Source organism: Lagopus muta, chromosome 2, assembly GCF_023343835.1.
Source record: "Lagopus muta isolate bLagMut1 chromosome 2, bLagMut1 primary, whole genome shotgun sequence".
In the NCBI taxonomy this organism is placed as follows: Eukaryota; Metazoa; Chordata; class Aves; order Galliformes; family Phasianidae; genus Lagopus; species Lagopus muta.
This window is the reverse complement of record NC_064434.1, coordinates 83,081,434-83,100,545: the sequence shown is the minus strand read 5'-3', so window position 1 is coordinate 83,100,545 and position 19,112 is coordinate 83,081,434. Positions and strand designations below refer to the sequence as shown.

General features: G+C 42.4%; 1 protein-coding gene across 1 annotated transcript in view; it reads right to left on the bottom strand.

Moving 5' to 3' along the window:
* Positions 1–3,849: 3,849 nt before the first annotated feature.
* PLB1 (phospholipase B1) overlaps positions 3,850–19,112 on the bottom strand; it is a 98,902-nt gene continuing 83,639 nt past the window's right edge. Inside the window, exons 49-58 of the mRNA XM_048935732.1 lie at positions 18,292–18,391; positions 16,913–16,964; positions 14,828–14,908; positions 13,881–13,946; positions 13,264–13,355; positions 12,013–12,094; positions 10,633–10,737; positions 8,846–8,941; positions 5,307–5,381; positions 3,850–4,817 (exon numbers count right to left, since the gene is read on the bottom strand). Coding sequence (XP_048791689.1) covers positions 4,596–4,817; positions 5,307–5,381; positions 8,846–8,941; positions 10,633–10,737; positions 12,013–12,094; positions 13,264–13,355; positions 13,881–13,946; positions 14,828–14,908; positions 16,913–16,964; positions 18,292–18,391 — 971 coding nt within the window. The 3' untranslated portion in view covers positions 3,850–4,595. The remainder of the gene's footprint in view (positions 4,818–5,306; positions 5,382–8,845; positions 8,942–10,632; positions 10,738–12,012; positions 12,095–13,263; positions 13,356–13,880; positions 13,947–14,827; positions 14,909–16,912; positions 16,965–18,291; positions 18,392–19,112) is intronic.

Below are 19,112 nucleotides of genomic sequence, written 5' to 3'. Positions count from 1 at the left end.
TTGCTTTGGGAAGTCAAGGAGCTACTGTACTCCAGGCCCTGCAGGCTGTATTTATACACAGATGAACTTTGAATGAAGTTGGCCACTGCTGATGAAAGGAAAGAGCTGAGCAGAGCCAAGCCAGCTTGGGAATTTTCAAGGTACATATTGTCCAACCTACCCAGCTGCATCCTCTCCACTTGGTTCTAGCTCCTGTGTTTTACTTTGATCTGTAAGGCGTTTCAGAAGACACCTATGGGCAACCTGTCAAGTGTGTGTAAATCCCTGACAGGTGCAGAGTTGCTGAGCTGGCTGGTGCCTGTGACTGCAATGGAAGGCTCTGGCTACAAACCTGAGCTGATGTGACAGCATTGAAAGCACTTTGTCTCGTTCACCCACTGTGAAATGCCCAAGGCCCAACTTCCCTGCTGCTGTTGAGCTGCTGAGCAGCCTTGGCTGCTCTTTTGTTTTGGGGATTGTCTCCTATTGTGACCTAAACAACACATCGTGGCCCTCAGGTGGTGCTCCCAGTCACCTAACCAACACAAATGGTAGCAAAAGGGGTTTTGTTCCCTTCATGGCTTGTTTTTAAGAGAGAAGGAATTTTAAAGAACCTGTGACAGTTATAACACGGATGCTTTCAAGGCAACAGACCACTTTTCTCCTTCATGTCCATAATCTCTTTATAGCAATGAGAGAGCACTGTTAGGTGTTTGGAAGTGGCTGGTTTCTCCATCTGAAATATCTCACCGCAGGGTCAGCTCGTGGATCAGTGGCAGAAGTCCTCTTCTGCCTCTCACTGAGCCACATGCACACAGCACAGTCAGTCCAAAGGGACTCTTAAAACCTTCTAGTGAGGAAGCAGAGAAACTGGAGAGCGCAAAGTACTCTACCACTGAAGCACATTCATGGACCCCATACTCTGTCCAACAGAGGATATGAGCACATTTCCATACCCAACATCTACAAACTCTATAACTAGGAAACAAAAAAAAAGCACACTACAAAGCTCTTTAATGAAATTTTCTCAGTAAAACCCACATACATTAATCTAGTTACGATCATGTTATGATTGACAGCCACAAAGTAGTTACACAGAAATGGAAAGCCATAAGGCAACTTCCTCTAGCCTCCAGCCAGCAGGGAGTCCCAACTCTTAAATAAGCTCTCCTATGTTTCTTTGGATTCACATGCTCAAGTTGCCCAAGCCATGCGCTTTCTATCTTCTTTTGGGTTCTCTCTGGTGGGCAAAAACAGAGCAATAAAAATTTCTTTGTGCTGGGAGGTTCACCAAAGTGTAAAGCTTTTTTTTTTTTATTGCACCTTTCAGCTATGAGTTGATAGCATTGAGTTTCAAACGATGTAAGAGAAAATGACTGCCCTCAGAAAGGAATTCAACAAGTGAAAGGTAGTGTAGTATCTGGGCCAGTTGCTGATGATTACATGGAAGATGTGTGATGTTAACCATTCCAGTTTCTTTCCCTTCTTCCACCACTCTCTTTTTTGGATACAGTGTAATGCTGCTAGAAATAATATTCAGGTCTCTGGATGAGCAAACTCTGTACTGGGGATAGAAATAGTTTTAATGTGATAGTTCTCAGAAATCATGCTTAGAGATCTGTGATTGTCAGGAGACCTGTTTCCTTGTAAGTAATTTGTGAGCCACATCTTGGATGGCCATTCTTTCTGTTCCCAAAGTCCCAGATACAGGGAACATGAATAACTACAGAGCTGTAAGAATCCAGGGCTTTTCCATCAGTAGACAAAAAGGACAGAAGTTCAATTCGGCTGCTGCCTCAGCTGTAGACAAACTGCCAACAGTTATTAGGCTCTGTCACTTCCCTTGAAGACCGGATCAGTTTCCAGGGCCAGGCAACAGCACAGCACTTCTCCTAGCAATAACCCACACTGGGCAGTGCCTTGGCCAATGACTGTCCATGGGCACCAAGCTTCAGCTCTCCCTCAGTGGAAGAGCTAAGCCAGTTTTCAGAGGACATACGAGGTGCTTTTCAGCAGCAGGTGAGATCACCACTGTCTGAAGTAAGATCCTGGGCTAGAACACCCATGCTTTTTATGCTTTTTTTCACACAGACTTGAAGTTCCTCCTATGCCTCCCTTCCTTTGTGCATCAGTAAGCAATCTGCACCCAGCAGTGCAGAGAGGAAACATGCCACGGGGCAATGAAACCAAGGGTGTCTTATTAAGGAAAGAGGGAAAACAGACAACTGACAGACAGGATGCACAGATTCTGATTTAATGCTAAACTGAATCCAGTCAGACAAAGATCCAGACCTAATAATTAATCCTACCTCTATTTAATGAACACAGAAAGGGCACTTGGCATCAGTATTTTCAAGTAAATTATTTTGCTTGTGAAACAGCTGAAAACTGCATGATTCTTCCTTTTTCTTTCTAATCTTATTTTTAAACATCCATGCAGTTCATCACATTCTTCAGTCCATACCAACACGATGCCAGAAGACATTTCTGCAGGCTAAATAAAGAGCACACAGTTTCCAGCTCCAGCTCCTATGTGCTCCTGCTGTAATAGTGCAGTAGAGCTGCACCCAGAGAAACTAGAGGAAAAGGCTCCTGCTGCTGAAGCAGCACAGAGCCAATACAGTTTAAGCTCAACAGGCTCAGTTCCCAAAAGCTTCAGTAAAGGTAGCATTTCTCACAAAGCCGAATGCTTCAGGGAACCAAGTATCTGCAGTACAGTCTGGAGTCACCCAAGCTCCCAGGCAATAATAATTTCCACCAGCATCCTTCAAAACACTGGAGGAGGTAAGGGCCTTCTTTTTGTTTCACTTCCTAACTGGCTGCACCTCTGATGTCTTGGCTTTCAGAAGCTCAGAGCAAAATTCAGACTTCCACAAAAGGAAGGGATCTTCTAGTTATTCTTGCAAGGGGCACCAGCATGAAAATCAAATCAGATTTGCATCCAACTCCAGGCTGGGAGAGCCTAATGAGAGAACGGTGCAGCTCTAGCTCATGTTCTAAAAACCTCACCCCACTTCATGCACGCACACATCATTTGAAAAATACATCAGCACTGAAATTCCATTTTGAGTTTCCTTTAATATACCCAGTACTGATGAAAGGTTTCACAGAGAATGGCGTCTTTCTCTTCCTTATGAAGGCAGGGGCTGCATGATTTGTGGCTATACAGAATGGAAGAGGACTTATGAAAGTGACATATAGGAATGAGAAGAGATTGTCACCTTCATGACCCACTGGGATATTTGCTCAGATCCCTCACACCTTATAATATGTCTGAGGTAATGATGCTGTGGAACGTGCTGGAATACGGTAGATGTCTTGCATTATAAGGCTGCTTTTGCTTCCAGTAGTCAAACTAAATAAATATCAGCAGTTCAGACATCAGGTAGATGGTTAAGATGCACACTGAAGACAGGGACAGGAAGAGCAGCAGAGATGAGCAGTTTGAGCTTATGCCTGAGCCGCACTGAAATAAGACACAGGTGCTTCTGTTTTGCATTTCAAATACATCTCTCTTTGGGGCTGCATATAGAGCTGCTGTGCTCAGACACACCTGTGGATAGGATTTATGCAAACAACAGTCCTACCACTAACAGTCCAACCTTTGAGAGCAGATCAAAGGAGGGATGAGTGGAGCTGCAGCTCCTGACTACACACGCCGTATTTTACCCATCTCTTTTTATCTTGGCCAGAAGAATGAGCGAAACGAAGTCTGAATACCTTCTATGTCTGTGTAATGACTAGTTTTAAGAAACCCAAAAAAAGAAACTTTTTTTCTCTGAAACAGTTTTAATTTTCAGCTTGTTTGCATTTCTGGAATGGAAATGTAGAAACCTTAAAAAAAAAAAAAAAAAAAGACACACCATTACAAACTACACTTCAGTTTCAATAAAATCAAAAATAAAAGTATTTGGCATATGAAATAAAGGTACTGACAAACAAGACTACTGTGAATATATGTAATATGCAAGTATCACACAAGGGATGTCTAACTACTGGAAAAGATCAACTCTGAACTCCTGAGAAGTTTGAAAAAGCTTTGCAAATTCTTACTGAGAGAACAACCACAGTGATTCCAATCTGAGAGAACTGAACTTGCCACAGGTGCCACAAGAGGCAAACCCTTCTGTTACACGGTTGATCCGAAGATGCTAGAGGATGTTTCCTTGGCATTGCACTTTCCTTTGTACTTTCCTGAAAGTTCCAATATGACCATAGCACCATCAGCTCAGCTCTGTGGTCTTATTGGAATCTAACATGTGAAATTGCTACTTTTCTTCTTTATCACACCTTACCACTGGGAAGCACCAGGTCACAATCATGAACATCTAACATTTTATACACAGAGTTTTATAGGAAAAAGGGACAAATAAGGTGCAAAGGTGCATGAATAAATCCTGTGTGATATTCAAGAAACTGAGAAGAACATCCCAGCATGGAAAAGCTTTAACTTTTTGAACTCCATTGTCCACCTCACTAATCTGCAAAAGCTAGCCTTTCTACAATGCCTTTCTGATCAATACCAGTGGGCCCAAAAATTCCTGGCTAAAAACAAAGTTTGATGAATGTCCAACTGTTTTCTAATTCTGCAGAGACAGATGTTTGCTCCATTGGTTTTAAAGAGATGTTGTTTTCATGTTCTTTTCTGCATCGATGTCACGCTGGTGTCTCCTGGCTCTTCTTCTTGACACAGCCCAGAGGAGCAAAGAGCCCACCAGGACTCCAGCTACTGCAGCCACAATGACAGCCCAGTAGGGGACTGAAGGTTCCGTCTTCTCCAAGTTGAGAGCTGAATTCCTGAATCCACTGTTTCTCAGTGTGGAAAGAAAGGGTTTCTCCTACAAAGAGAAACGAAAGGTTTTACTGACCAGAGACACCTTGCAGCAGTGTTCAGACAGCATAGCACCCCCCCTCCCAGAGAGGGGAGTCAATTTGTAGACAGGCAATCAACTGTTCTGCCTTCTGCCTTAGCCCAAACTGTTTCCTGCCCCATTGCCTGAAGTTCCTAGAATTAAAAAGAGAAGTCACCTTAGAAACATAAGTGATGGCATCAATTCCAAATCTGTTTGCTGCAAACAACCAAATGGAAATGTCTGCATTCATTAAAACCAGCTCAAAGTAGAGACTTTCCATTGCAGTAAGGATAGATCTATGGCATTAAACCTTCTGTAGAATTTCCAGAGTGTAATAAACAGCAGCATATTTTTGCTATTTAAAACCTTTACAAAGATATTCTTGAGAAAAAAACAAACAAACAAACAAAAACAAGGAACAATAAGAACAGAGGAAAACAAATGTGGTTAAAGAAGAGTATGGCCTTTACTTACAAGGTTTGGACACTTGAGTTTTGATCTGTCATAGGTAAAGTTGTTGTAAGTCTGCTTTTCACCAACTGGTTCCATCTGAGGAAGGGAAAAGCAATAGTAAACAGTGAGGATCTTTTTTCTCCTCAGGTTCCTGTGTGCCTACAAGTTTTTACCCAGCCTTTTGATGCCTGCAGCAATGAAGAAACGTGGGAGAAGGTGCATCATAGCAAAGTTTCCAAACATTTTAACACTCGTGAACTGAAGACATTGTGAATCTGACACAGCGTCTGCAGAAACTCAAGAAGCAAACAACAAGAGAAGCCTTTCCTCCTTTTGCACGGAGTGCAGGAGAAAATAGCTCTGACTACCACATACTTCAAATATTCTGCTACAACAAAGTAGTGCACTATACACCCAGTTCTCCCACATGGACATCTCAAATGACAGTATAAACCACAAAGAAAAAAAAATCACGAGAGATGTTAGTCACATTACTAAGCACAGTACTGAAAGAAAGAAGCTTAGGTGTCATGGTGACAGAAGTGCGTTCAGAAATGATGTGGAGTTGCACAGGCAGGAGGGAACAATACTAACCTTTGCAGTCTACACTCAGACAAGAAATGCCCGGGGAGTTTTAGCTAAGGCTAAGTTCACAAGACTGCAAGAAGTGAATTAAATAAAGCCTTTTAGATTATCAGTTGTCAGCTGAGCTGACCATAGGCTCTCTCTGAGTCCGTTTCAGATGCAAAATAAAATATGTCCAGGCTAACGGCACAGCATCCGTGGTTGGCAAGGAGTGCACATGCCATCCGTTACCATAGTTAAGCTAACAAGTAGAAGCTTGATCAGTCATGTTGACTGAAGCGTTTACAACTGTGTATCGACATGCCAGAAGTAATGACCTAAGGACTGGCCCACAGAAAACTGCAGAACTGTCACCCAGCACTTCTGGGCATACAGCACAGAGGACTGCTGTTGCTGCTGCTGCCATCTATACATACATTTACTGTCCCACGTGACTAAAGTGTCACTGGCATGGTGGAGAGAAACAATATCTTGACAAAACCAACACAAGATGGAGAAAAAATCTTGATAAAAAAATTCCACTATGGGAATACTTTCTCTGGTTTCTTATACAAAACAAAAATAGACACAGAAAAAAATCAAAGGGGAGAGATGAACCAACACAAGATAAAGAAGCTGATGCTTCATGTGTTGAAGATATGAGGAGGAAATAAATGTAAGAAGTGCAGAGAAGATGAGGAGTAAATCAGAGGGTAATGTTTTACTGGTTGTCAAACAAGCTCCTGTTGGACACCTATGAGTCCTAATCGTTTGGCCTGCCTTCTTGCTAATGTTGTGGAGTTGGAATTTGCTTCTTTTATTGCATTTGAAGGGAAAAGTTCAAGTTCTGATGTGATTATTTGAAAGCTATGTGGCTCATTTCTTGTACCAGTCTGTCTGCAGCCTGACTGGTTAGTTGTAGGAAACCATAACACTTTCTGTGCCAGAATACTTGGCAAGGGGTCTGGCATGATGCTCAGGCAAAGGACAGTAAGATGCAGAATTCTATAGCCTGTCCTTTTCACTTTGACTCTATGCGATGCATACCTCAGGAGCATTCTCTTTTGAGCTCCAAAGATGACAGCATCTCCAAGTCCATAAGCGTACAGGACAATTTCTGGAACACACATGCAGATCCTCTGGTAGCATGTAGCAAACACAGAGGCATAATGCAAGCTAAACACACTGTCTGTGGGCCAGAAGGCTGATAGGGTGGATCTGGGACCAGTAGGAGACTGTTAAGATTGAAGAGTTTTCTGACTTCATAGGGTAGGAGCACACTTCGCTTTGCACGAGACAGGAAGGGCAGAGAACATCAGGGTGAGGAAGAGGCTCCTTAAGCTGTCTCCATCCTTGCATAGCCACACAGTGGCCAGGCACAGTCTAGCCCTTTGTGTGGACTGATGAGAATACATGTCATTTGGCAATAAGCCTACTTCTGACTGAGCTCTTCAGGGAACAGCAAAACAATACGGCCTTACAGTAAGCTTGCACAACCTCTCCATACATGGACAGTGAGTGGAAAGAAGAGATGTATTACAAGAAATAGATTTAACTAGGAACTAGTCTGATCAACATGAACCGACAGAGTTCTATGGAAGTGAAGAGTTTGCATTATTAAGAATCTGATTCCCAGTACACAGTAGAAAGATGTGTCAATATTCTTATATGTGGGAAATGAGTGACAGCCTGGACAGAATAAACTCCAGTGGCAAAGAAAAAGGACTGATCATGATTCAGGAATGAGTAATGGCTAATAAGAATATCGCATGCCAACAAACCCAATTTAAGGCTACCATATGCCCAGATATTTTCTCTTTTTCTTCTTGGGATCTGCAGCCATGCACTATTTGAATGTTATTTACATTTGTCAGGGGGTCCTGAACCCCTGCGAGCCTTGTTAGAGCCACTACACAAAGAAGCCTGCTAGGCTGCCACCATCTGGAGACCCACATAGTGAAGCTGAAAAATAGGCAGATTTGTTGGGTGCACAAATAAATAACACAAGCACATGCACTGTTTTCCATAACCCTGGACTTACAGCTCATGTGTTACAGAGAGCAACTGCATAGGTTTCTGTCCGGCATGTCCTAGTCCTTGTGCTGAAGTTCCTTATGGAGTATGTTGTAAGTTTCTTATCTTGCTCAAAGTTTAAGTAAAACTGAAAATAGTTTCTCCTCTATTTATGTCCGTTTCTTGCACAAACCAGATTACAGCATTTCTGCTGGCACAATGTATTTGCGAACTGGTGTTAATGAGACAAGAAGAGGAAATGTTGCTGTGGCATGAAAGCACCATGGTCTTTTTTCGACTATGGGAAATAACATCATTCCAAAAGTGACTGTTACCTTGGAGTTATCAAGTCTAGCATATGCTTCTTATAGACTGTGCCAGCACTATTCAAAATTGTTTCCTTCAAAATGACAGAAGGAACATGACTGCAAGCAGAGGAATCATAGGTGTGACTTCAGATCTCCATTAGCTTCAGTGGCTCTGACAGAATTGCCTCAAATATTTGAGTGGATGATACAACACTTTTAATGGTAGTAAAAAAAAAAAAAAGGAAGAAATTGATCACATGTCTTTTCATAATGAGTTTAAGAGATGTCAATGAGGAAAGGTAGGCTCATTCAACAGGCTTTTTCAGGAAACATATGGGACTGTATATTTAACTGGGCTGATTTTTGCCTTAGTGCATATTAATTACCAAAGTAGAAAGGAATTTTTCTTCAGAGTATGTTGAAACACTCAGACTTTCTCATAAGCAAAGATGATAAGCAAAGGGTTATACTGTTTAAGGCAACAAAACTGCTGTCAGTTGTGTTCCCAAGCAATGCAGACAAAGAAGGATCTCAGAGCTCAGTAGTCCTCCTCCTGTTAGCATAACAGGTTCATTTCTTGTTTACTGTTTTTGTTTCACACAAACATCCTTTCTCATGATCTTTTGTTGGGACTCCTACAACAAGCACATTGGGATCTACTTTGTAGTCTCTTACCATATTATTCCAGAGAGCCATAGCCATCTCAGCATGGCCTTTTTCACTGAAGTGAAAGCAGTCTGCAGCAAAGAAGCTCAGATCTGGCTTGCCATTCTGCAATAAAAAGCAAAATAAATTTCTAAATACATTTCACATTTTAAGAATTGACATATTGTATCTAAAAGTGCACTGTATTTGTCATACCCACTTCACACTTTTTGGTATCTGCAGAGTAGGAACTGGGTGTCCTGGAGGACATCAGGTTGTCCATAAGCCAGCAGTGTGTCCTTGTGGCCAAGAAGGCCAATTGTATCCTGGGGTGCATTCCAAACAGTGTGGCCAGTAGGCTGAGCGAGGTGATCCTTCCCCTCTATTCTACCCTGGTGAGGCCACATCTGGAGTTCTGTATTCAGCTCTGCGTCCCCAGTTCAAGAAAGATGGGGAACTTCTAGAGAGTCCAGTGGAAGACCATGAAGCTGATGAGAGACCTGGATCATCTCCCATGTGAGGAAAGGCTGAGAGCCCTGGGGCTATTCAGCCTGGACAAGAGAAGGTCAAGAGATCTTACAAATGCTTATAAATATCCAAAAGGTGGAAGTCATGCGGATGGAGTCAGGCTCTTTTCAGCAGTGCTCAGTGACAGAAGAAGGATCAGTGGGCACAAATTGAAACATAGGAAGTTCCATACGAACATGGGGAAAAACTTATTTACTTTGACAGAGCTCAGGAACAGGAAACATGAAATGTACTGTAGGGAACCTACTTTAGCAAGGAGTTGGACTAGATGATCTCAGAGGCCCCTTGCAACCCTTATGATTCTGTGATTTTCCTTAAATGCAATCTGTTCACATTTTGACACTGCAGACAAAGTTAAGCGCTCGTAACTATTGACAGATTATTGCACCTTGAGATCTCCTGTTCAACTTTATGAAGCAATTTCCATAACAAATCTAGACTTATCACTGTACCAATAGTCACAGCTCTTATATGGACCCAGCCATTGATCTGTACTTTACCTTGAATAGAACAGATTAAAAAAAAAAAAAAAAAAAAAAAAAAAACCATTTACTTTAATCTTTGCTGACTAAACTTTCATAACTGAGATTCTTTCAGATATTCAAATTTGTACTGGATTTCAGAAAATATCAAAAACCGTGGGTTTATCCATGAGAGGCAAATATCAGTACTTAGGAAAATACACCTTATCACTACTAGAACTGTAACCATTATTTGGAGTGGCAAAACAAAATAAGGATGCTATAACAAAAAGATGAGTATTATGCAAAACTGAGTGCTTCTGACCAGGGTCCATACCAAGAATTTGTATCCTTAACTACAGAACATATATAATGTTAGAGCCATATAAAAGAAGGGAGAATCAGCCTTTGGCTTCAAAAGCTGCTTCCAGTTTCCACTCTTAGGTGAGTCAGGCATGCTGGTCTCCCTGTGGAGAAAGCCTGAACCCATTCAACAACCTAAAGCGGAGAAGAACATCATGGTGAAGGCCAAGCAAGCCCTCCAACAGCAGAAGCAAAAGGGGACAACATGTAGTTCAGATGAAGCATAAGGGTGCCTAGGTGCAGCATGCCCACTGTGAATGTTTCCCAAAGCTGTTTTGATCCACAGGCAGCACAGCTTTTCCTGTCTTCTCCTCTGCCACTTTTATTGCAGGCTCTACTCTGTGACCTCTAAACCGTGCAAACAAAAAAAAAAACAACAACACAGTCCTTGCCTCACGGATTCTGCCAACTTAGAGAAATCAAGATAGTGGTCTATGCAAGATGCAAAAGAAAAAGGAGACTCACGCTGTCCGTAGGCAAGATGGTGTTTCGGAAAAACGGCTGCACAACAACTGCAAAGTCCTCACGCTGTTCGTACTGACCACTGCTGACCAGCTGTAAGGCTTCAGCCTGTGGGGAGTTGCATGGGTGGAAACAGGAAAAGAACTTGCAAGGATCATCTACCATGTAACGGCTATTGTAAAAACATGCATATTACATCTTTTCAATGTAGGTTGGCATAACAGTACAAATCCAGCTGAATAGTATTGAACGGTCAAGAGAATGGCAAAGTAGATAATCTGGGAGAGATTTTCGTGAGAAAAATGTGAAGAAGCAAAGACATTTGGAAAAGTGAAGTTGCTTAACTTTGACCAAAAAAATGTGGTTTGTATCTTACAGAAATCAGTGCTTCATAAGAAGAAAAAAAATACAGAGAATTAGAAAAAGGAACAAGGCCAAATTTTTTAGAAGAGACAGATGATTGGGAAGATGAACATGTGGAACATGTTCGATTTTTCAGAAAGGTGTGCTGGAAGTAAAATAAAATATAAGCACTGAAAAACATCTGCTACTTTTGAAAACTATGCCTACAGACATACATATTATCATACAGATAATAAAGCTATCTTCTTAATACCTTCCAGCTTATGGGTATAAACTCTGAAGGTCCTGGTTGTATCTCAGAACAGCTCTAGTCCCACTTCCCTAATAAAAATTGTCCACATGGGTAAGTCAGTGTGTTTTCCAAGATGGATTTTTTGAGCTCTGTCAGATCCATCAGACAACACCTACTGCCATAGAAAGAACAAGAGGACTGGAGAACATACTGTGATCCCATAGCGATCCCTGCATTCACAGAACTAACAACAGAAAAATCTTCTGCTCCAATGGCTATTTATAACCTTTGTTAAACTTGAGTGAATCTTAAGCTAGAGGCTATGAAAAGTTACTCTCAGATAATTAGCTGACCCATAGTAAGCTGTGTACTAACTCTCAGCCCATGATTAAAAAAAAAAAAAAAAAGAATATCAGGTTAGTTTAATTCATTTCCTTTGCTAAGAGTAATGACAAAACTGCTGATGCAAGTTAATTTGTTATCCTTGCAGTAGCATGTCAACTCCTGTGAGCTACCCATTGCATTTATAATGAATGTACACCAACAAAACAGCCATCACCAGCAACTTCTTTCCAAATGCCCAAACAATTAAACTCAAAACATTAAGGCAGAAAGACTGCATTGCTGATAATCAGCTAGGAGGCCAGGATTTTAATTAAACTGTAGCCAAGCTGTTTCCCCAGTCTCTCCTCTCAGTTCTGAGGTTTTGTGTGAGAGAAAGGGGATTGAAGGAAGAGATGAAGAAGAAACACAAATGAAGAAGACTAGTTACAGAATCAAATTGTTACCTGAAAATCTCTGTTGACTCTCTTAATTTCTTGTAGATCGGAAGAATTTTCTTCGGGGTTTAGGAAACATGGACAAGGATTCCTTCAATGAAAGAAATACTAAAATTAAAAGCCGACCTAGAGTAGCATTTAAGTAATGTGTCTGGTACAAGAAGCTCAGAATAGCTGCTCAAAGCTTACAGGCAGGAGAGCTTCCTTGCTTACTTAGACATGGATACAACAGGAAAAAAAGTCCTCATTGACTTCATTTTCACTGAACGCCTGCCACAGCCAGTAAGAGCTGCAGGATTCACAAGTCTTGAACGTCAGACACAAACGTGCTTGTGTCACATGTTAGCAGCATATCATGTTTTTGAATAAAAACACCCTATATACTGACATACAGGAGAGTTTCAGAAATCCAGAAGTTTAGAAAATAAATTGTTCATGTGATCTGACTCCTCAGACTACTGCATTTCCTTCTCTTACTCTCATATCAAGAGGTAACTTGTGCTTCACTGAAATGCATTCTCTAAGAAGGAATTAATATGAAAACATCAAGCAAGACAGTTGATTCACTAATATCTCTTCTAGTGTGTTCCAGTAACTCACCACTTCTATTATTAAAAATCCATGCCCTATTTCTTTTTAATTCATTAGGCATCATCTTCCAACCAATGGTCTTTCTTATAACTTTCTCTGCCAGATTAGAGCGCCTTACGCCCACTTTACATGGATATGAAATACATCCATACTAACTCCTCTGAAGGCATGGGTACTTCATAAAACACGTCCCACAGTCTTGTTGGAGTTACGCTTTTGACCTCATCCATTTGGTGGGAAATGCAGCTCCTGGTCTTGCTTTCTGCAGCCCCATCCATGCAATAGGTAATGCAGCACTGAATGCATGGAGAGGCATCAGGGATATCAGCCTGAGCTGCTGAGCAGCAAATGGCTAGGCATAACAGGCACTAAGGTCGGTAGTAAGGCAACTGCATGGTGATTTATGCTGTGATATACTGCCTTAGAGCTAAGGAAGGCAATGACCGACCACAGACTACAGGTGCATGCCTTTTAGCTGAAGTATTGGAAGAAGCAATAGAAAGTCAATGTGAACTAGTGTATTCATGTAAAGGCAGCAATAAAAGTAACTCAGAATGGTCAGTGTGGCTATCCCTACTGTAGCAACAGTTTAGATTGATTAGAACAAACAAACAAACAGTAACAAAAAAGAAAGGCTTTTAAAGGTGAAGATCTGCAGTGTTCACTTACTCTGTCAGAAAGCATTCTGAAGAGCTTGCTGCCACCTGACGCAGTCCAGAAATCTCAAGTATCTCCACCATGTTGATAAAGACTCTTGGGAGCTGCAGGGGTTATAATAAGCAGACATACCGAGTCAGAGAACATGATACCACTACAAAGAGAGAAAAGTGCCATCCGTAGGTCAGTGAGTCAGTGCAGAACCGCACTGACTGCAACCAATAGCAAGGGTAATGTATAAAGAGAGGGAGACATATAGTGGATGTCAGCCAAAAAATTCCTGGCAGCTAGTACAAACTAGCTGAAATGCTGCTTCACTCCCTGGGGCATTTCCATTTTCTCTAGGGTAAATGAAACTTCGTTCAGCCATCAGTACTGGCAGTAATGCTGTGATATATTTGATCCACAGCAAAAACACCACTCAACTCAGTTGTCCTGAAACTACAGTACATTTTCTCAGGGCATTATCTAACACAGTTGTTCGACTGCTCCTCAGTGCTGCATTATGATCTCAGCTCTTTGGAAGATAATCTTGCATGAAATATAATCGCTGAAAGTCTACCAGAGGTGAGAAAAGCACAAGCGTACTTGCCAGGAACATAGTTTGCTAGGGTATCTTTAAAGCTTACCTCTGTGTAGAAAATATCCAGAGTGTCCTGGAGGTGCTTCACGTAGTTTTGCACTGAATATGTTTCCTATGTAATTAAAATAAAGTAAGATTGGTCTTCTTTTAAAAACCCGGAAATTTTGGCTGTTTCATTCGCACAATGGAGTCCCTATTCTTCTTTCTGCTTCTGATGGCAGGTGTATATTTGGAACAAGAGGTTTACTGCCACATGCACACAGGTTGTAGAGAGCCACAGGAACACGAGCACTGACACATTCACTTAATCTCCACAGAAAATCTAGAGGTATTTAAAAGGTCTGGGCTGAATCTTTCCTTGATGAATAAACAAAACCCACAGGCAAAACAACTCTGAGTGTGGTTATAGAGGTTTAGCCACTGGGGCGAAGACTCTACTTAGCAGTCTTTAAAGGAAATAGACCAAAACTGAGAGAACAATCCTCAGATATTTCAATGAGCCAGACCTCAAGACTTCAGTGTGTGCTTTTCAGAGGGGGTGAACACTGACAGCTAGATGTGACACCTTTTTTCACCATGAACTGATGTTACTTCATTTGGTGTCATTCTGAAGCAAGAAAGAGACATATCCAGTAATTATTGCATGGAGACACTTTCCAGAATAAATGTTCATTTGTGTCCCTGTAACAACAAACATAAGACACCACACATCTTAAGTGCTTTGTTCAGTCAAGCTGGAAGAGCTCTTTGGTTTATACTTTTGTTCAGTGTGGGGCAGATTGTCGCTGCTTAAATTGTGCTCCAGACCTGCAGTGCCTCAAAATTAAAAGCTGTGTACTTTTTCTTATACAACACAGATGAAAGGAATTGTAGTCCTAAGTGCTTTTTAAACAAAGAGGAGCTTTGGCACATGGAGCGAGAGAAAGGTTAAATTTCCAGGGCTGGGCTGCTGCCAAGTGCCCAAACAAGCATGCCTGCTTCAGAGATACAAACCTTATCCAAGCAGTACTGACACAGGTCATTGCTTCCAATGAAGATAGTGATCAGCTTCCAGTCCTCCTTGAAGTTAATATTCTGGTGGCACATAAAATAAACAGATTTCTGTGTTTGCTGCTTACACTTGCAGGGGTAACATTTAATGAGGGGGGTACAAGGCTGCACAGCAGAGCAGCCCAAAAGAGGCGCAGTGAGTTAAGGCAGCAAAATCATAGAATGCCTTAGGCTGGAGGGAATCTTGAAGCCCACCCATTTCTGACCCCTGCCATTGGCAGGGCTGCCCTCCACCATCTCAGGCTGCCAAGGGCCCCATCCAACCTGGCCTTGACATCTCCAAGGATGGGGCACCATAGCTTCTCTGGGCAGCTGTGCCACTGCCTCGTCACCCTCTGAGTAAAGAATTTCTTCCTAGCATCTAATCTAAATCTCCTCTCTTTTAGTTTAAAGCAATTCCCCCCTTGTCCTATCAAAGAAAAGCATCCATCTGAAGGAACATGAGAACTGTTTGCTAGTCTAGCTGCAGCTCACCTTGGCTTTTGTAAGGAAACCCTTCAGCAAACAAGAACTATCAGGGCAGCTGAGCACGGAGACGTGCCAGCAGGTGTGGGTTTGGGGCACTGCAGGGACAGAGCTGGGGTTGCTGGAGTGGCTGGTGAGAGCCGGGGAAGTGTGCTGCTAGGGATCCTGCCAGCTGGGCAGGCATCGCCCCACGGGTAGGCATGGAGAGAGGCACCCCAGGGACAAGAGAACGGATTAAAATAGCAGAGTCCGGGAGGCCGGTGACTTCACCGAGCTCATATAAGGGCAGCTGCAGCAACCACGTCACAGAGCTGACAATAGGCGCTGCTGAGAGCTGGAGCTCAGCAAAACATTTTGTAGCGTTCCTAACAAAGAAAGGAATCAAAGGCAGCTATTTTTAGAGCGGTGCATTTACATAACAAACAGCTGCGAAAGGATCCCGCAAATAGAGGAAGGGCCTGGGAATCACCCACGGGTCTGAATGCTCCTCAAGCAACGCCTTGCTCCCAAAGCTTTGCCCAAAGTATGGCTGGGATTTTCCCCCTCTTTTTAAAGATGCATAAATAGCAACGAATAAAACATATCTAGAGCCGTGTAGTACTTCACTGAAGAGCCACGGCAGCTTCCTTCACTGCCAAACATTTGGTAGCACAGAGTAACTGACAGGGCAGTGAGTATGCAGCATCCATCAGGAGTGCTGGCACACAGGGATGCGTGCTTAGACAAATCCTGCTTATTCAGTACCTTTCTTTCCCATTCAGTCTGAGCCAAGGAGCACCAGGCTCTCTTATTCCCTTACTGGACACTCTACGAAGCAACAAATCACACTGACAGCCACCACCACAACAAATTCAGACCATGCTTGGGGCAAGACAGCCTCAGCTTTCTCCCACGTTTCTCCCCATACACCAAACTTCAGCACTAGCCACTGTGTTAAGAGCTCTCTGCAGCCCTCAGTGGAGCAGGAACAGCAGGTTGGTCCACAATATTAGATCCCTGACCAGTTCCCTAAAAGCTTGAGATGTGGCAGGGATTCACTCTACCTTGAGGACTTTGGCCTCAAGGCCAAATTATTCATTCCTGTTTCAGGGAGCCTAATCTCCCAGGGGGATTTCATGCTCCCTTTCCCAGTATTGCCATTCCCCAGTCCATACTCAGATCAAAGATTGTGGCTGATGTTTGTCACTAGGTCCCTGTTCCAGCAACTTTGTTCTTGGCCTTTCCACTTTGAATACTGCTGCTCACTCACAGCCCTATGATTTGCCTGGAGCCTCCAGATCTCCTCCTCCTTCCCATTACTATTCTCACGACTCCCAGATGCATCAGCTTCTGCCCTTCGTGTTTGCACACTACCTGGGTGAATTCGCATGAGTAACTTTTAATCTCTTGATGACAGTGAATGTTCCTTAGTTGCTTATCTCAGAAAACATACCAGAGATGAGGACACTGACTTTTCTCCTATCAGTAAAGAACTGTATTCCGTTGCCCCATGAACTGGCACCATGGGAGCACTGAGGCGCAATCTGAAGTCCCTGCTTTGTTTTTTAGGAACAATCCACTTACTGAGCTGCTCCTCATTAGCTCCACCAGTTCACTTGCTTGGGCTGGCATATTGCTGTAGAAAGAGGACAGAAGGATGTTAGATGCATGCTCTGAAAGCTCATCATCATCATTTTTTCTCATACTCCTCATTTCAGGGAATGCTAGGAGTGGCAGAAATCCACACAGAGAAAGTGATGCCTCAGAAGGAAGAGTAGTGACCAGAGCAGCAGCAGTTACACAAACAAGCTGATCTAAAAGGGTATCAGCTAGGACAGTTGCCAAGTGGCAGTCAACTGGGATGGATCCTTCCCATCTCAGAGTAGGCTTAAGTGCACTTTATTTGGAGAAAAAACACTAATGCCCAGATATACAGAGAAATTCAGCTGCATAATTCCTTTTGAAATCTAGTAATGTTTATACAGAAGCTGGGCACCTAACCAGCTTTCCTGATCTGGCCTTCAACTCCTACAGCTTATCTGGAGGATATTGCTTATACAATGGAACCACTGGGTTAAAGCTCAGGTCTGTGCAGGATGCAACATCCATAGAGCAAAGCACAAACCGTGCTGAGACTCCAGCTGGAAACTTGAGCTCCTGATATGCTGAGATGAGACTGCGCTTGAGCAGCTTGAGTCCTGCATTTTGCCAGCAGCTACACAAACACGGCCACGTTTATTTGCACTTCCAGAATCACACTGAGCTCAAGTCACTCACAGAACAGTAGCTACACAGGCTTTGCTAGTTACCCTGAAACACTTTTGCAGAAAATTTGATGACTGTTAAAGGGGTCACAAAGTCCTGGAAACAAATTCCATGAATATCCATAGAGAAAGCACAGCTTGTGCAATACAAACTCATACGTTTTTGTTCTTAACAGACTGTGGTGTTTTCCTTCAAGAGGAAAATGGACTTTTTTCCTACATGCTCACTCGGTTTGTTTTCTTTACGCTGCAAATGAGGAAAGCTTTTAGTGCAATTAGGTGACAGTGAGTTTCTATTTGCTAGTTGGAGGCACATTTCCCAGAAATCAGGGAATAACTGAGAGGGCCATCAGCTTTCTCTCATTACAAACAGACTGAAAGTGAATGAAGAAGCTGAAAACTGAAAGCTGAGCAAAAAAAGGTATTTATAGAAACCTCCTTCCTTCATTTCTTCTGCACAGAATATTTGAGCTAATGCCTTATTTATGCTTCTATTTCTGTCTCTAATTTAGAAAAAGAATAAAATTAAATCACAAAATACCGTCTTTAAAAAAAATATAATCAGAAATCAGACCACAGAAACATGCACATTACATATAGATCATCATGATTAACTCAGCCTTAACATGCAGCTCAAATCTGTCAGTGCATCAGTTCTTTCCTACCCCTTTGCCCATTCTTGGCTTCAGTCACACTTACTGTGAAGTTGCACCTCTCTCTGCAGCATTGAATCCAGCTGCTTCCTTACTGTTGCCAGTGGAGAAGCCAAAGAGGTTTGGGTTGAATTTTTTCAAGATATCTTAAAAAGAGAAGACAACGTATAACCATCCATGGTACAACTGGCAGTAGACACACCTGCCTTGGAGATTTCAGTACTACTATTTCTCCCTGTGGAGACGGACAGGGACAAGGGCTTAGTGGGCCTGATGACAGCCAGGTCCTAGGAAATTGCTATTACTGACAGCAAGTGCCAGAGTAATTGTGGTTTCTTCCCCTCATGTACCAGGAGCAGATGCTCCAAAGAGGACTCTCTATCTCGCAGTCCCATAACCATTTACCCATAGAACAGGAAAGTGAATTCTATTCATGTTTATAAGCTTCAGTGAAACCCTCAGCAGCAAAGCATGATGCTTGAAAACTGTTACTATTACCGTGCCTGTAGTGCTGTCTGAAACCTCTTTATAAAGTCTCACTTACAATGCTGCATGCATAATGAAATGTATTTTCTATTTTTCCTTAAGCACATTGTTCATGCTACAAGACAAAGCATGTCGGTTTTTGTTACCAGCAGTGTCAGGTATTGCCAGACTGATCCACGGCGTGGATCACATACAAATAGATGAACCACTGCAAACCAATTCCCCTCTAATTTATGGTCAGACTGACCACTCAGTGGTTTCTATGGCAACTACAAGGACTGGTTACACAGAATGCTAAGACAGGAGATGCATGGTATTTTTAGATTTTTTGAGTGCAATGTGGCAGCTTGAAAGCATTGAGAGAAACCAACAGGAAATCAC